This window comes from Salmo salar, chromosome ssa05 (genome assembly GCF_905237065.1).
Source record: "Salmo salar chromosome ssa05, Ssal_v3.1, whole genome shotgun sequence".
NCBI classification, from domain to species: domain Eukaryota; kingdom Metazoa; phylum Chordata; class Actinopteri; order Salmoniformes; family Salmonidae; genus Salmo; species Salmo salar.
The window spans coordinates 43,376,993-43,391,612 of record NC_059446.1 but is presented as its reverse complement, the minus strand read 5'-3'; the positions used below and the strand labels follow the sequence as shown (position 1 = coordinate 43,391,612).

At 39.3% G+C, this 14,620-nt stretch overlaps 1 protein-coding gene across 1 annotated transcript in view; it reads left to right on the top strand.

The window, feature by feature from the left end:
• The window catches only part of il1rapl2 (interleukin 1 receptor accessory protein-like 2), a 330,998-nt gene that overhangs the window by 31,666 nt on the left and 284,712 nt on the right, over positions 1-14,620 (top strand). The window contains exon 2 of the mRNA XM_014200126.2: positions 2,599-2,701. Within this exon, the coding sequence (XP_014055601.1) occupies positions 2,620-2,701 (82 nt within the window). The 5' untranslated portion in view covers positions 2,599-2,619. The remainder of the gene's footprint in view (positions 1-2,598; positions 2,702-14,620) is intronic.

Genomic DNA, 14,620 nt, shown 5'->3' with positions numbered 1-14,620 from the left:
GAAAACAAACTCTGGCCCAGAGGTGACTGTGAAACTAGTGGAACTTTCCAATGACTGATTCAGCTCTTTTGGAGGAAAGCATGACTGGTTTTGCTAACATTTTACTTTTCAAATTGTTATGTCATAATTTTATATGTTCATACTGCTAGCATCCTTTTGTTGTGAATCATTCTATACATTGAAACAGTGATGGGAATGTAAGGCTATACACACATTATATCCAGCCAGGCAGGATCTAACTTATTTCATAGTGGATAAACGTAGGAGTCTTGGGAGACAGAAAACCGTAGAAAAGAAAAGACAGTGAGCGAGACAAAAGGCACATGTCCTGCAGCAGGAATAGTCCACTGGGCTGTGAAATTATGCATGTTGAGATCATAAGCTCCTCTGCATGAGAGAGCAACTTTCCCTCCTAAAATCTTTAGGTATGCATTTAAAGTCAGAGTGAGGCAAGCACATCCTTCAAATGATGCCCCTGCCCATCTCTCTCCCCTCTATTTAAAAGGCTCAAAGAGAAAAAGCTATATGTAGGCTAACGCTTGTTGTTCCTCACTCTCTCTGGTTTAATGTAACTGCTACAGGCCTCTTCCTCCTCCCAGAGCAAGACAAGGAAATAATGTTTCTTATTCCAGATGCATGCTGTACTGATGGGAGGGGGAAGGGACTCACAGGACTAACTGAACACAATAGGACTATGGAACAGAGAGGGGAAATGGGTTGGCCTCTATACACTAGTAAGATCATAGGTGCAGTAGTACTCATTAACCATCTGTGTATTAGATATGTTATGTATATTTGATGAGGATATGGATTTAGTTGTTTGGATACAGGCACTGGAGTGTGGAAAATGTTGTCACAATTGTGTGAACGTGCGGGTGCGTGCATGCATGTGCTTGCGCCATGCATGCGTGTCACAGGAGGTTGGTGGCACCTTCATTAGGGAGGACTGGATCGTGGTAATGGCTGGAATGGAATTAGTGGAATGGTATCAAATACATCAAACGCATGGTTTCCATGTGTTTGATGCCATTCCATTAACTCCGTTCCAGCCATTATTATGAGCCGTCCTCCCCTCAGCAGTCTCCACTGGTGTGTGCAGTGTGTGTGAATGTGTTCATTTGTGCCTCTGTCAGAGGGAGCATGTGTGTGATCTGGATTTTGCACTCACATTCAGAAGTTTATTTTAGTTCTGCTAACTTTCCCGTGCAACAGTAAAGGTTTGTTTTTCACCACCACTCAATGTCTGAGATGGTATGGATTATTTGGAGAGAGAAAAATGCAGTATGTTTGAAGAAAAGTGCAGTCAGTAGTAATCTTTTAACAAAGAATTGCCTTCGGTAGCAGAAAAGAAATAAGCATAAAGAAAGACATTTCTGCAGATAGAGAATGTTTTTGGAGAGATATTTGTTCCTATTTGTGACAGCCCACAAATACAGATTTTTCCGATTCCCCTATTATTTCTGAAAACAATTTAAATGTGTTTCTTCCTCCTCCCTGTCCAGCTGTGGGCAATGCTGTCATATAGTGTAGCGGGAGAAAACTGTTGAATTACATTTCTTGTCAGAGATCCCTAATTAATTTGGCTGAATAGAAATAGTATTTTACATAGACTAACACCATGCATGGCATACACCATATTTATGTGCCCTGATGGTTACTGATAACACAATGAACAATGAATTCACTATATATTTCAAGACCAATAACATGTTTGAGAGACATGTCTATTCCTTGTCATCAAAACAGTAGGGTATTACTGCCCTTGGCTTTGATACCCTGAACAACAATGTGACTGTGCACTGTTGGTGTGTGTGTTGTCTAGACGAGAGCTTGGGAACAGATGTAATTCAGTATCACTATTGGCAGCTCAGCGGGCCCTTTTAAGGGAGTGTGGATGAGAGCACTCTGTGGGATGATGTACTGAGAGCTCCTAACCCCAGTCAATGGACAGCCAGTGAGGAACGATCTGGAAATCTATAGGGGCTATAAACCCTAGCTTTCTATTAATTTGGATTATGTAGCAACACATCAGGTGGTGGTAATCCCTGTCTTTTACTCCTATCTATTCTATCATTTCTCTAGCCATCACTCTAAACAGATCAATGTGCATTGTGCACGACCCAACACTAGTCTTACTTGAGTCTCAGAGAAGGAGGGCTGGAAAGGATAGAAGTGTAGCTAGTTTGAAAACGGGTGTTTATTTAGTTTTATTTGTTCGCTTTTTTTGAAATACTGATGTTGTTAATACAGCGACTCTTAAACCAGCTTCAGATGTACCCCTTTGCCACCTAAGCTGTGCTTCCTTTATTTGGCATAAATCAAATACCAACACAAGTATTACAGCTGTGTGTTTTCAGTCTGTGAACTTTGAAAATGGGGTGTATGGCATGGGTCGATAGTTTCTTATTTTTGCTATATTTACTTGGTAGTGTTCTGTCTGAAGGATACATTCATGAACAGATCGCTGTGTCTTGGAAATGGAAGGAAATGGCAAATCCCCTTGCTTGATATCACCCAATATGTTTTGATGGAGGGAGCAGAGATGTCGGCCCAGTCATAAGACTTGATATCCAAACTCCATTCTTCTTTGTGTTCCAGCTGCCACCAAAAGTGTGAAAGATGAAGCCCTCAGCCTTCATGTTCCTCCTTATCAGCTCAGCAGCCTGCATCAATCTCAAATACATCTCCAAGAGGAACTCTGGTAAGTCCACAAGTCTCCTTTTTAATCATGCCCAATCTATAAGCAACCAAAAGTTTGATTCATTTGACTTTTCTTTTATCACATTCCTCTCATTGAAAGGAAATTAATTTCCTCATATCTATTCACTGTTGTGTTTTCACAATAAGTGTCCAGGGCTTGATTTGTGAGTGTTAGGAAACAGTTTAATATTTTGTGCGGTGGTATTTTGTTAGACGTCTGCTCCACCTCTGTGGTACATGTGTTGAATGTTTGGGGCCACCAGATATCCAGTTTGAGCAGTGTATTTTCTTTCCTTCTTATAGTGATTGAGTGCTTTTGATGATATCTTTGTGCCACAGTGATGTCTTGTTTGGTCCTTCACTCATTTCTCCACAGAGGGAGTTGAGTTCATGTAAAAACTCAGTCATTTCAGGCTTTCCACAGGCCCAATTAATTTAGTTCCTGCTTTGGAGACTCATCATTGAATGTCTGTTTGCGTGTGGGTGAGGGTGTGTGGTGAGCAATTATGTTACCAGTGCCAAACGGGCTTTTATGTGGGCGGCAAAAACAGAGGCAATCTTGTCTGTCAGTTTCTCACCCAGTGCGAGATTGAATTGTTTGGCATTTTCTCTCCTTGCAGTACCAGATGATCAGAGACGGACACTGCATGTTATTTTGTTTCCCTGCTAATATTTGATGTAACACCTCCCTGTGTGAGAGGAATTGCACAAACAGAGTGATAATTGTCTGCAGACAGAGACAGCTTTGATTCAATCAATGGTTTATTTTATTTTGAAGATGCTTGAACTTTGTGGACATTTGGTCCACAGAAACAATGAAGCTGAAATTGCTTTTTGTTCAAATCAGTCAAGCAATTTAAATGATGTTAGTATAATTAATAGTTTTGTGATATGATCCAAGTCAAGTTGTTTAGTGTTGCCATAGGCTATTGGGGAAAGCCATAATATTGTCCCTTTCCATGGCAGAAAAATACAGTACATCCAATGAGAAGCAGAGTATGAATAATATAGGACAGCTTGGCTTTATTTTTAGATCGTTTTAGGACCGATATAAGCATGATGTTATGTCGGTTGTGTTGGGGTTGAAAACTAAATGATGCAGCTACAGTGAAGCTTAACTTACTTCAGATGTAGGCCTGCAGCAAATTTAGGAGAATGCCTTAAAAACATTGACAAGCGTAATATAGCTAGACTTGCTACTTGATCAAAAGCAAAAACACAAACTGTTACTATACATGGGAAAAATTTGTTTGCTTATAAATTGAATCTGCCTTTGTGCCTTCATGTGTTATTATCCATGAACAGATCAACAACATGCAGCTTGTCATGATCCATGTCATAAAATAGCAATGAAAACAGGACCCTGGAATACTTTAAATAAGGGCGACAGGTAGCCTAGTGGTTAGAGTGTTGGGCCAGTAACTGAAAGGTTGCTAGATCGAATCCCTGAGCTGACAAGGTAAACATCTGTCTACCCCTGAACAAGGCAGTTCACCCACTGTTCCTAGGCTGTCATTGTAAATAAGAATTTGTTCTTAACTGACTTGCCTAGTTAAATAAAAAAAGTAAAGGAACCCCACAGGCCACTCAATTTTCCACTCTGGAGAAAAAAAAGCAAGTCGTGGCTTATCAAATATTATCTGATCAACTGCAATCCAAATAAAGCCAGCCTTATAACATTTTAGCAAGAATAATGTCATTGTTTTGTCTGGTCATTCCTGTTAAGATCTCACCTCCCCCCGTCACCCCAGGCAGCTGTGTCCGGGGAGAATGTGTGCTCCTGATATATCTTGTTCATTCACCTTTAGGCTCTGCATTTCCATTGCGGGAAGGTTAGTGGTAAGCAGGCAACAAACGGCGCAGTATCTTTCTGATCTTGAAACGACAGGACACTTGAGTCCCTTGGTTAATGCTTTAAAGTGTAATAGAACGCTCTGTGCCTGAAGCATCCTGAGTGAATTTCTGAGGAAATATATATATATATATATTATTATTATTATTTTATATTTTTTAAGGAAACTCCATGGCTGCACTTGAAACCTGGGACACAGAGTTAAGTCATTGCTCCTAGATTCTCTAAGACAATACCACTGGGGCCTGTCATGTGTTTCATCAAAACGTAGTCATTGTACGCCACAGGGAGTTTTAAAGGAACATCCTCCCATTGAACCATTGTCTGTATAATTGAGAGTGAAATATTTGCGTGAGAACCTCTACTTTTGTTTGATACTGCTCTTGCTTACTTCTTTCCTTTTGATTGAGTGCTGTATTGTGCATTCAGCTCTGTAATGCTGAACCTGTCTGGGGGAAAATATCCGTGGTTACACACAATGTAAATTATTCTCAGGTTATGCATTTTTCTGTTTTTCATATGAAATGTTGAGGTTTTAAAAGCTCTACAACCATGTCATTGTTATCTTTCTTAACAAGTGTGAATCTCCATTAAGGGTTCTTAGCCTGACAATAAACTTTCCACATCATAATTCTCCCATTCATATTTAATGAACAGGAACTCAATTAGCAACTTAAAAGATGCAGCTCATGTCACTTGGTAATAGAGACATGTTCTATGTTTAGATTTCTGATGCAAATGGGTGCAAACAAAGGGTACCACGAAGGTAGTGCAACCGTCAGAGCCTAGTCAAAGTCAAGTAAATACATTTTGCAAAACCACTAGTGATAATACTTAAGGGGAAATGGCACATGGCAAACAGTTGAGGTTTGGTCAAACAATTCTAACACAGCCAAATACCCTGTGATGGTGTCCCGTTTAATCTAACTGAACATTTCACATTTCAACACAGACATGAAGTGCAGTCATTTATCCCCATTGTCATAAAAACCCATATGAAAACACATCCTTAGGCCTTAAGAATAAACGTGCAGTACCATCAATGAATGTCTTGCAGACCCTTCCTCTCAGAGTGCATTTGAGGCAGCAGCCATGTATGTGTGTCTGCCATCTGTATGTCTGAGGAGCCATACAGACAGATCTCCAGGAAGCTGCTCTTACATGGACTTTTACCTTTACAACAAAGGGAAACGTTGAGAATCCGAGGACATCTCCCTAGTGCTGCTTCTCCTGTAGCCTAGTCTCCTTCAGCAGACTTCTCCTCCATTCTGTCAGATGGCAGCCAGGCTCCTTCTTTGAATTATTTTCATTAAACTATACACAGAGAAAGAAAAGATACCATGGGAGAGTAAAGGTTACTGATTTCACAACCAGTACTCTATAGCTTAGCATATGAAAGGCATCAGCTTCACAATGTGTCACTCATTTCTGCCTATGTCTAAGCTCTCCGCTTCAAAATAGCAGGTTCTGCTTCTGAAAGCCGTCAAAGTGATATGAAATGAAACCCAAACAATACCGTTCCCCCTGTCTTTTAAAAAGCTGGGAATAGTCTTTAGTAATCCGCCTCAGACTGCTACTTGCTGCTTGTGCCAGCCAATATGCAAGTCAGATAAAAGACAGAAATTAAATAAAAAAGATCTTCAAAGGCCCTTTTCAGTGCTGACTTTGTCAGAGTGCCTCTGTGCTTTTGTTCCTGCAGGCTTTTCACTTTCACTTCTCCCTGAAGTCAAGAGAAACAATGTCTGCGTACTCTCTGTGTCAATCCCACAACCAGGTAAACCACGGTGGTTGTTGTATAGGCATACATGCATTTTTAATGACACCCAAAGATGAATAGTGTACGTATACCACCAGAAATAATACACACGCGAATATATGACATGCATGGTCTCTTAAATCTAGAGGGATTATCTTCTCAATTTAATTTCTTGCAGTAGTAATGTTACAGCTGATTTGATGCATATAGTATGTGAGTGAAATACAGACTATACACAAATTAGACCAGTATGTAATCCTTTCTATTCAGATCATAATCATGATGATATTAAGCAGTTTTATGATATTTAATTGGCATGGCTGTATAGTTAATTGCATTTCAATCCCTACATTTGGAACTTTTAAATGTACTTAAGTGTTTAACATAATGTGAATTCTGACACATAGGGAAATGTATTTCCAGTGGAAGATACCTGTGAGAACTCAAGTCATACATAGAAAGGATTTAATTTATTGTATTATAAATGGAATGTGATTGTACTCTATTGTTGCCCCAGAGAATGATATATTTAATAGGCAGCTTGCTATTCAGTCAGTCAGCAAGAAAGCACAAACTGCTGAGCAAAGATCTCTCAACTCACCATCTAATCTGAACACCATTGTCTGTCTGCCGCACGGGATTCTCCCAGGAAAACACCCCGATACATATTCAGACACCCTTTCCACCATCCTCAACGTTGATATTGTCCAAGATTGCATGAAAAAGTATCCGCTCTTTATTTCTATACTGAATTATTGATATAGCTTTTAACACCATTTGAGTCGCAGCCCCCACTGACTGGTTAGTGGTTAGCCTACTATTCAAACAAAGACTTGGCATAGCAATTAGCTACAAGGATCCTTCGGCATGGCGTTTTGCGATGAGCCTGCGTACTTGACAGTGTGATGAGCTTTGCTAATCGACGCTTCCTAATTATGGCCGCTCACTCTATTGACATTCCTATATAGCCAACGTTTAGATTGAGTGACAATGTAAATGTGGTAGGGTGCAAGTGTGTGAACATAAGAGCAATAAAACGTGACAGTAATGTGTTTGGACGGGATGCCCTGGGGATGTTGCTATATGTGGATGTCGATTAATTACTGTCCTAATATTCTTCTTCAAGAGCCAGCTCTGCTTCACTGCCCTGTGTGACAGTTGGTTCAATGAGAAACCAACCGCCTTTGACATCATTCATATAATCATGTCATTAATAAAGAGGAGAAGCCCTAACTTATTCCCCCCTTATCGAAGACAGTTATCACATTTACAGTTTGCCAGCAGTCTTGATGAATCAGAATTTCTTCTCTCTGTCATTTGGTTGCATTTTTAATTTCAGTGAATGAAGTAAAGTCGTTTTCCCCACCCTCGTCCCATCCCACCTGTCACAACTGCAGCCCATCAAGAGCTACCTTAAATCTGCATATTCCACTGGGACCAAGTGTTTCTCTCTCCGTCAAAGTGAAGCAGTTAAGATTATGAGTCACTCTACTAAGAAAACATATTTTCAGTGCACTGCTATCCCCATGGCAACGTGCCACAAAAGGGGAAATGCCAACACAACTTTGACTCAAGAAGCCCTGCCCCCCTCTCGCCCTCCTCCTCTACTACTCTGTCAGTGCCTTGGTCAATTATTTCCTTGAACTACGTGCTGTAAATTAATAATTGTTCATTTACTCTGCCATGTTGGCCCGACATGACAGTACAATATATTAGATTAGAATTAATTATAAAAACAACTGTCTATGTGGGTCTGCCTCAGCATGTGATATGTATTCTAGTGGAGACAGGGCTAATACATAACCTGATTACAGCAGCAGTTTGTAAATAAGCTCAGAAACAAATTAACACTGAACGCCTCACCCGTACAATAGTAAATGCTGCCCATATGATTCATTTTCCAGCGGCTTAGGAATCTGTGATCTCCCTGTAATGCAGTCAGACCTTTGAACATCATAGTGAGTAGTGCCCTGTATCCAAGACCTACAGATAACACTGAACAATGACATTTTGTGATGCTTCAAACAGCTAAGTGGCATTATGCAAAAGAGGAGGAAATAAATAATTTAGCCCGTTTATTTGATCTACCAAAATCTCAGGAAAATTAGCATACGTTTCATTCTCCACAATGATACAAGAACACAGTTTTACAATGTAAGAGTTAAACTGTCCTAATTTGCTCCCTCTCTATTTCCTAGGATCTAAAAATCCAATACAGAATGCAGCAGCGTGACTGCGTAGCCCCACTGTCAACTACCATGTAATTAAGTTATGCACTTTCAATGTCCTTAGCCTTGTAATTTTGCCATGCCTGAGCGCGCATACGGATAGATTATACAATTCCAGCGGTGCCATCGTCATACAGAGTCCTCTCTTGCCAAACTTTGTAGCCTCCTATTTATGTAAACTATACTGAACAAAAATATAAATGCAACATGCAACAATTTCAACGATTTTACTTAGTTACAGTTCATATAAGAACATTTGTCAATTGAAATAAATTCATTAGTCCCTAATCTATAGATTTCAATGAACATTCAATTCTCTGGCAACAGCTCTGGTGAACATTCCAGCAGTCAGAATGCCAATTTCACGCTCCCTCAAAACGTGTCGTTTTGTTGTGTGACAAAACTACACATCATATCGTGGCCTTGTATTGTCCCCAGCACAAGGTGCACCTGTGTAATGATCATGCTGTTTAATCAGATTCTTGATATGCCACACCTGTCAGGTGGATGAATTATCTTGGCAAAGGAGAAATGCTCACTAACAGGGATGTAAACTAATTTCTGCACAACATTTAAGAGAAATACGCTTTTTGTGTGTTTGGAACATTTCGGGGATCTTTTATTTCAGCCCATGAAACATGGGACCAACACTTTACATGTTACGATTATATTTTTGTTCAGTATAGTAATTTTGGCAGTCAAAGAAAGCTTTCCCTGTTGACCAGACCATATAGTCAGCATCTGGAACAAACATATACATTATTCCCTATCTAGACATAATTAGCGAGTCATTGGGCCTTTAACGGTGGACTACATCTGAGGTATGTGTGTGTCAAGCTGTTTATCTCTATTCCAATAATAATTACATTGGGTTTGTTGTTTCTTTTCTCTTCAAATGAATAAAGGATAGACTGGCAAACAGAGCTTGAGAATGTCTTACTGAGAGACAGAGAGAGAGAAACAGAGACAGGGACAGAGACAGAGAGAGAGAGCAATGTAAAGAAGAGAAAATGCTCTTGTACTGTATGTTGATTCCATCCCCACGGGGATACATTGGAAAAAGGTTGACACTTGAACCTGCTACAGAGCTGTTGACCTCGGGAGGGGGGGATGATAAGTGCTTTGTGGCAGGCCTTTCCAGGGGGAGTTTGAGAGAAGAGTGTAAAGGTGTAACGCCACAAAGCACGTCAGCAGCATGGCTCCTAATGCCAGCACTCATCTGAAGAGGACAATTAGTGTAAAGGGCATTTAGTTACTCTGGGGGAAACAGTAGCCTATAGCATTGTATTGGCAATGTAATTAATTGGGAATTATCTATTTATCCTTTTAGGGAATGGCTAATTAAGTAGTTTCTCAAATACAAGGCTAGCAGTAGATTGAGTATGGTCTACTACTGCACTTACTGATTACATTTACATTACATTTAAGTCATTTAGCAGACGCTCTGATCTGTGATAATGGCTATTTTTCATGGAACAGTTCATATGATTTATTGTAAATATATGTTGCATAATACAAAACACTTTTTATCAAGTAAGAAAGGCCATTTCACAGTAGCTGGAAATAATGTCCTATATATAAACAACAGTTATTGCTGAAAAAATGGTGGTTGTCGAGTAAGGCTTTCTAGAAAAATTTGAGTTGGTCTGGGACATTTTGCGGTCTTGATATCACAGTTTTTACTCTATATTTGGAAAAACAAGAAAAGGGGATATAGTAAAGACTGTTTAATGGTCTTGAGAAAGGCCTCAGAGCTGAAACATTAACATAAAAAAGTATTTACTAATTTCCCTCTTGTTGTTTTTCCTATAGTTATACAGACTATAGGGGATATACTTTACTGTGTAGCGCTGATTCTCATTATTTTACATACTCTACTGTACATTTGGTAAATCTCCTTATTTGAACATAATTGCAGTGTGATTGAGGCTCACTTTTCTTATTAGTTCCTTTCATGAAAACAATTCCAGCTAATTGAATTACAGATGTCCCCTGAGATTGTTGCTGTTGTGAGAACACACAAAAAAAGATTTTCAAAAATACAAAGTACAAACTATTACTGAAATTCTTAATTAAAGCTGAGATGTGATATGGTTACTGTCGATTTGTTATAACAATGTAGCCTATGTTGCTTATTTCTGTGGATTCATTTTGGCCATTTATTAATTACATTTTCTTGCTTGTGGTTCTCCTCATGAGCTGTTTTTGTTATGCCTCCCAAAGGAGCAAAAACTCACAAATACCTGTTCTCTGTGTCTCAAGGAATTGGATATGACAGGAAGCTATTGAAACAGATCAGTGATGGCAACTCTTGATTTGGAGATTCAGGCCCTGGCAGAAACTGACAGCAGTCTCGGTGTCATGCATCTCTGTCAAATCCAGGCACCTGTGAATCCTGACGGCTGCAAACAGCCTGAACCCTGAGACGGCCTTCCCAGTTATCTGTTAAGATATTTAACCCCACATGACAGAGCAACTGTTTGCTTCCTGACCGCGGCTGTGTTTGGGTATTCATCTGAAGTGAAGCTCGGAGCATGCTCTGAATGCAGATGACATGTAGGGAAAAGACATGTTCGATTCATCACTCACTGGTGCACAAACACACCTACACAGCACAGGAGGTTGGTGGCACCTTAATTGGGTAGGAAGGGCTCATGGTAATGGCTGGAGTGGAATAGGTGGAATGGTATCAAATACATCAAACACATGATTTCCAGACATTATTATGAGCCGTTCTCCCTTCAGCAGCCTCCACTGCTAAACCGGCAGTGATGGTCGGGAACAGCAGATGCCACTAAGACTAAAACATAACCCTGGTTCTTCTTAGATTGTAGAATTTGTATGTGCATATGGGAATAACATGCTGGAAACCTAGCTTTAAAAATCATTAGTGTTCCTGAAGTACACTGTCTTCAGAAAGTATTCATACCCCATGACTTATTCCACATTTTGTTATATTACATCCTGAATTCTAAATGGATAAAAAAAAAAACATATATATCACCCATCTACAAACAATACCCCATAATGACAAAGTGAAAACATGTTTTTAGAAATGTTTGCAAATATATTGAAAATGAAATACACAAATATCTAATTTACATAAGTATTTACACCCCTGAGTTAATACTTGTTAGAATCACTTTTGGAAGAGATTGCAGCTGTTAATCTTTCTCTGTAAGTCTCTAACAGCTTTGCATACCTGGATTGTACAACATTTTTTAATATTATTATTTTTATTCAAGCTCTGTGAAGTTAGTTGTTGATCATTGCTAGACAGCCATTTTCAAGTCTTGGCATAGGTTTTCAAACCTATTTAAGTCAAAACTGTAACTCAGAAACATTCAATGTTGTCTTGGTAAGCAACTCCAGTGTATATTTGGCCTGGTCTTTTAGGTTGTTCTGCTGAAAGGTGAATGTGTCTCCCAGTTTCTTTTTATCCTAAAAACTCCCTAGTCCTTGCCGATGGCAAGCATACCAGTAACATGATGCAGCCACCACCATGCTTGAAAATATGAAGAGTGGTACTCATTGATGTGTTGGGCTGGATTTGCTCCAAACATAACACTGTGTTTCAGGACATAAAGTTAATTGCTTTGCCACATTTTTGCAGTTTTACTTTAGTGACTTATTGCAAATAGGATGCATGTTTTAGAATATTTGTATTCTGTACACAATGACATTGAGGTTTGTATTGTGGAGTAATTACAGTGTTGTTGATCCATCCTCAATGTTCTCCTATCACAACCATTAAACTATGTAACTGTTTTAAAGTCACCATTTTCCTTCCTCTCCAGTAACTGAGTTAGGAAGGACACTTGTATCTTTGTAGTGACTGGGTGTATTGATACACCATCCAAAGTGCAATTAATTACTTCACCATGCTCAAAGGGATATGCAATAGGTGCTCTTCTTTGCGAGGCATTGGAAAACCCTCCCTGGTCTTTGTGGTTGAATCTGTGATTGAAATTCACTACTCGACTAAGTGACCTCACAGACAATTGTACAGTGTATTCGAAAAGTATTCAGACCCCTTGACTTTTTCCACATTTTGTTACGTTACAGCCTTATTCTAAAATTGATTCAATCATTTTTTCCCTCATCAATCTACACACAATACCCCATAAAGAAAAAGCGAAAACAGGTTTTTATAAATGTTTCCACATTTATTTCAAATAAAAACTAAAATACCTTATTTACCTAAGTATTCAGCCCCTTTGCGATGAGACTCGAAATTGAGCTCAGGTGCATCCTGTTTCCATTGATCATCCATGAGATGTTTCTACAACTTGATTAGAGTCCACCTATGGTAACTTCAATTGATTGGACATCATTGGAAAGGCACCCGTCAATATAAGGTCAAACTGTTGACAGTGCATGTCAAAGCAAAATCAAGCCATGAGGTCGAAGGAATTGTCTGTAGAGCTCCGAGACAGGATTGTGTCGAGGCACAGATCTGGGGAAGGGTACCAAAACATTTCTGCAACATTGAAGAACCCAAGAACACAGTGGCCTCCGTCATTCTTAAATGGAAGAAGTTTGGAACCACCAAGACTCCTCCTAGAGCAGGCCGCCCTGCCAAACTGAGCAATCGGGGGAGAAGGGCCTTGGTCAGGGAGGTGACTTGATGGTCACTCTGACAGAGCTCCAGAGTTCCTCTGTGGGGGAGAACCTTCCAGAAGGACAACCATCTCTGCAGCACTCCACCAATCAGGCCTTTATGGTAGAGTGGCCAGACAGAAGCCAGTCCTCTGTAAAAAGCACATGACAGCCTGCTTGGAGATTGTCAAAAGTCACCTAAAGGACTCTCAGATGATTACAAACAAGATTCTCTGGTCTGATGAAACCTAGATTGAGCTCTGGCCTGAATGCCAAGTCTCACGTCTGGAGGAAACCTGGCACCATCCCTACGGTGAAGCATGGCGATGGCAGCATCATGCTGTGGGGATGTTTTTCAGCGGCAGGGACTGAGATACTAGTCAGGATCGAAAGATGAACGGAGTAAAGTATAGAGAGATCCTTGATGAAAACCTGCTCCAGAGTGCTCTGGACCTCCAGTTATTTTAATTTTTTTACATTTTTTTACATTTCTAAAAACATGTTTTTGCTTTGTCATTATGGGGTATTTTGTGTAGATTGATGAGGGTAAAAAGTGATTTAATCCATTTCAGAATAAGCCTGTAACGTAACAAAATGTGGAAAAAGGGTCTGAATACTTTCCGAATGCACTGTAATGTATGTGTGGGGTAGAGAGACGAGGTAGTCATTTAAAAATCATGTTAAACACTATTATTGCACACAGAGTGAGTCCATGCAATTTATTATGTGACTTTTTAAGCACATTTTTACTCCTGAACTTATTTAGGTTTGCCTTAAAAAAGGGGTTGAATACTTGACTCAATACTCAATTAATTTGTAAATGTTTCTAAAAACATAAATCCACTTTGACATTATGGGGTGTTGTGTGTAGGCCAGAATCTCAATTTAACCATTTAAAATTCTGGCTGTAGCACAACAAAATGTGGAAAAAATGAAGGGGTGTGAATACTTTCTGAAGGCACTCTATAGAGAAAGTATAGAGAAGGTAGATGTTCACAAGAGACTGTAAATGTAGCATATAGTAAGAACATGCTTCACAGTATGTAGTAGGATCACCTGAACAATAACGTGAAAGTTATATTTCAGTGAGTGATGAATTGAACATGCATCTCAGGTATGCATCTTTTACACTGATTTATTTATTCATATTTATGATACTTCATGAGCACAGTCACTGTGGTTCCCAACCATTAGTGCTGAGCGATTTTTAAACAATGAATTGACCAATGTCGTTCAATTATTTTAATTCCATTTTTTTTTTTTTTTTTTTTTTGTGAGCTCAATATGCACATTGAACAGTTTCTGTAGAGATAAATCAGATCAAGCCAAAACTGTGTGTTGTAGTAAGGAGTTGTAGTTAACAACAGGCCAAAATTCTACATACAGTACCAGTCAAAGGTTTGGACACACCTACTCATTCCAGGGTTTTTGTTTATTTTTACTATTTTCTACATTGTAGAATAATAGTGAAGACATCAAAACTAT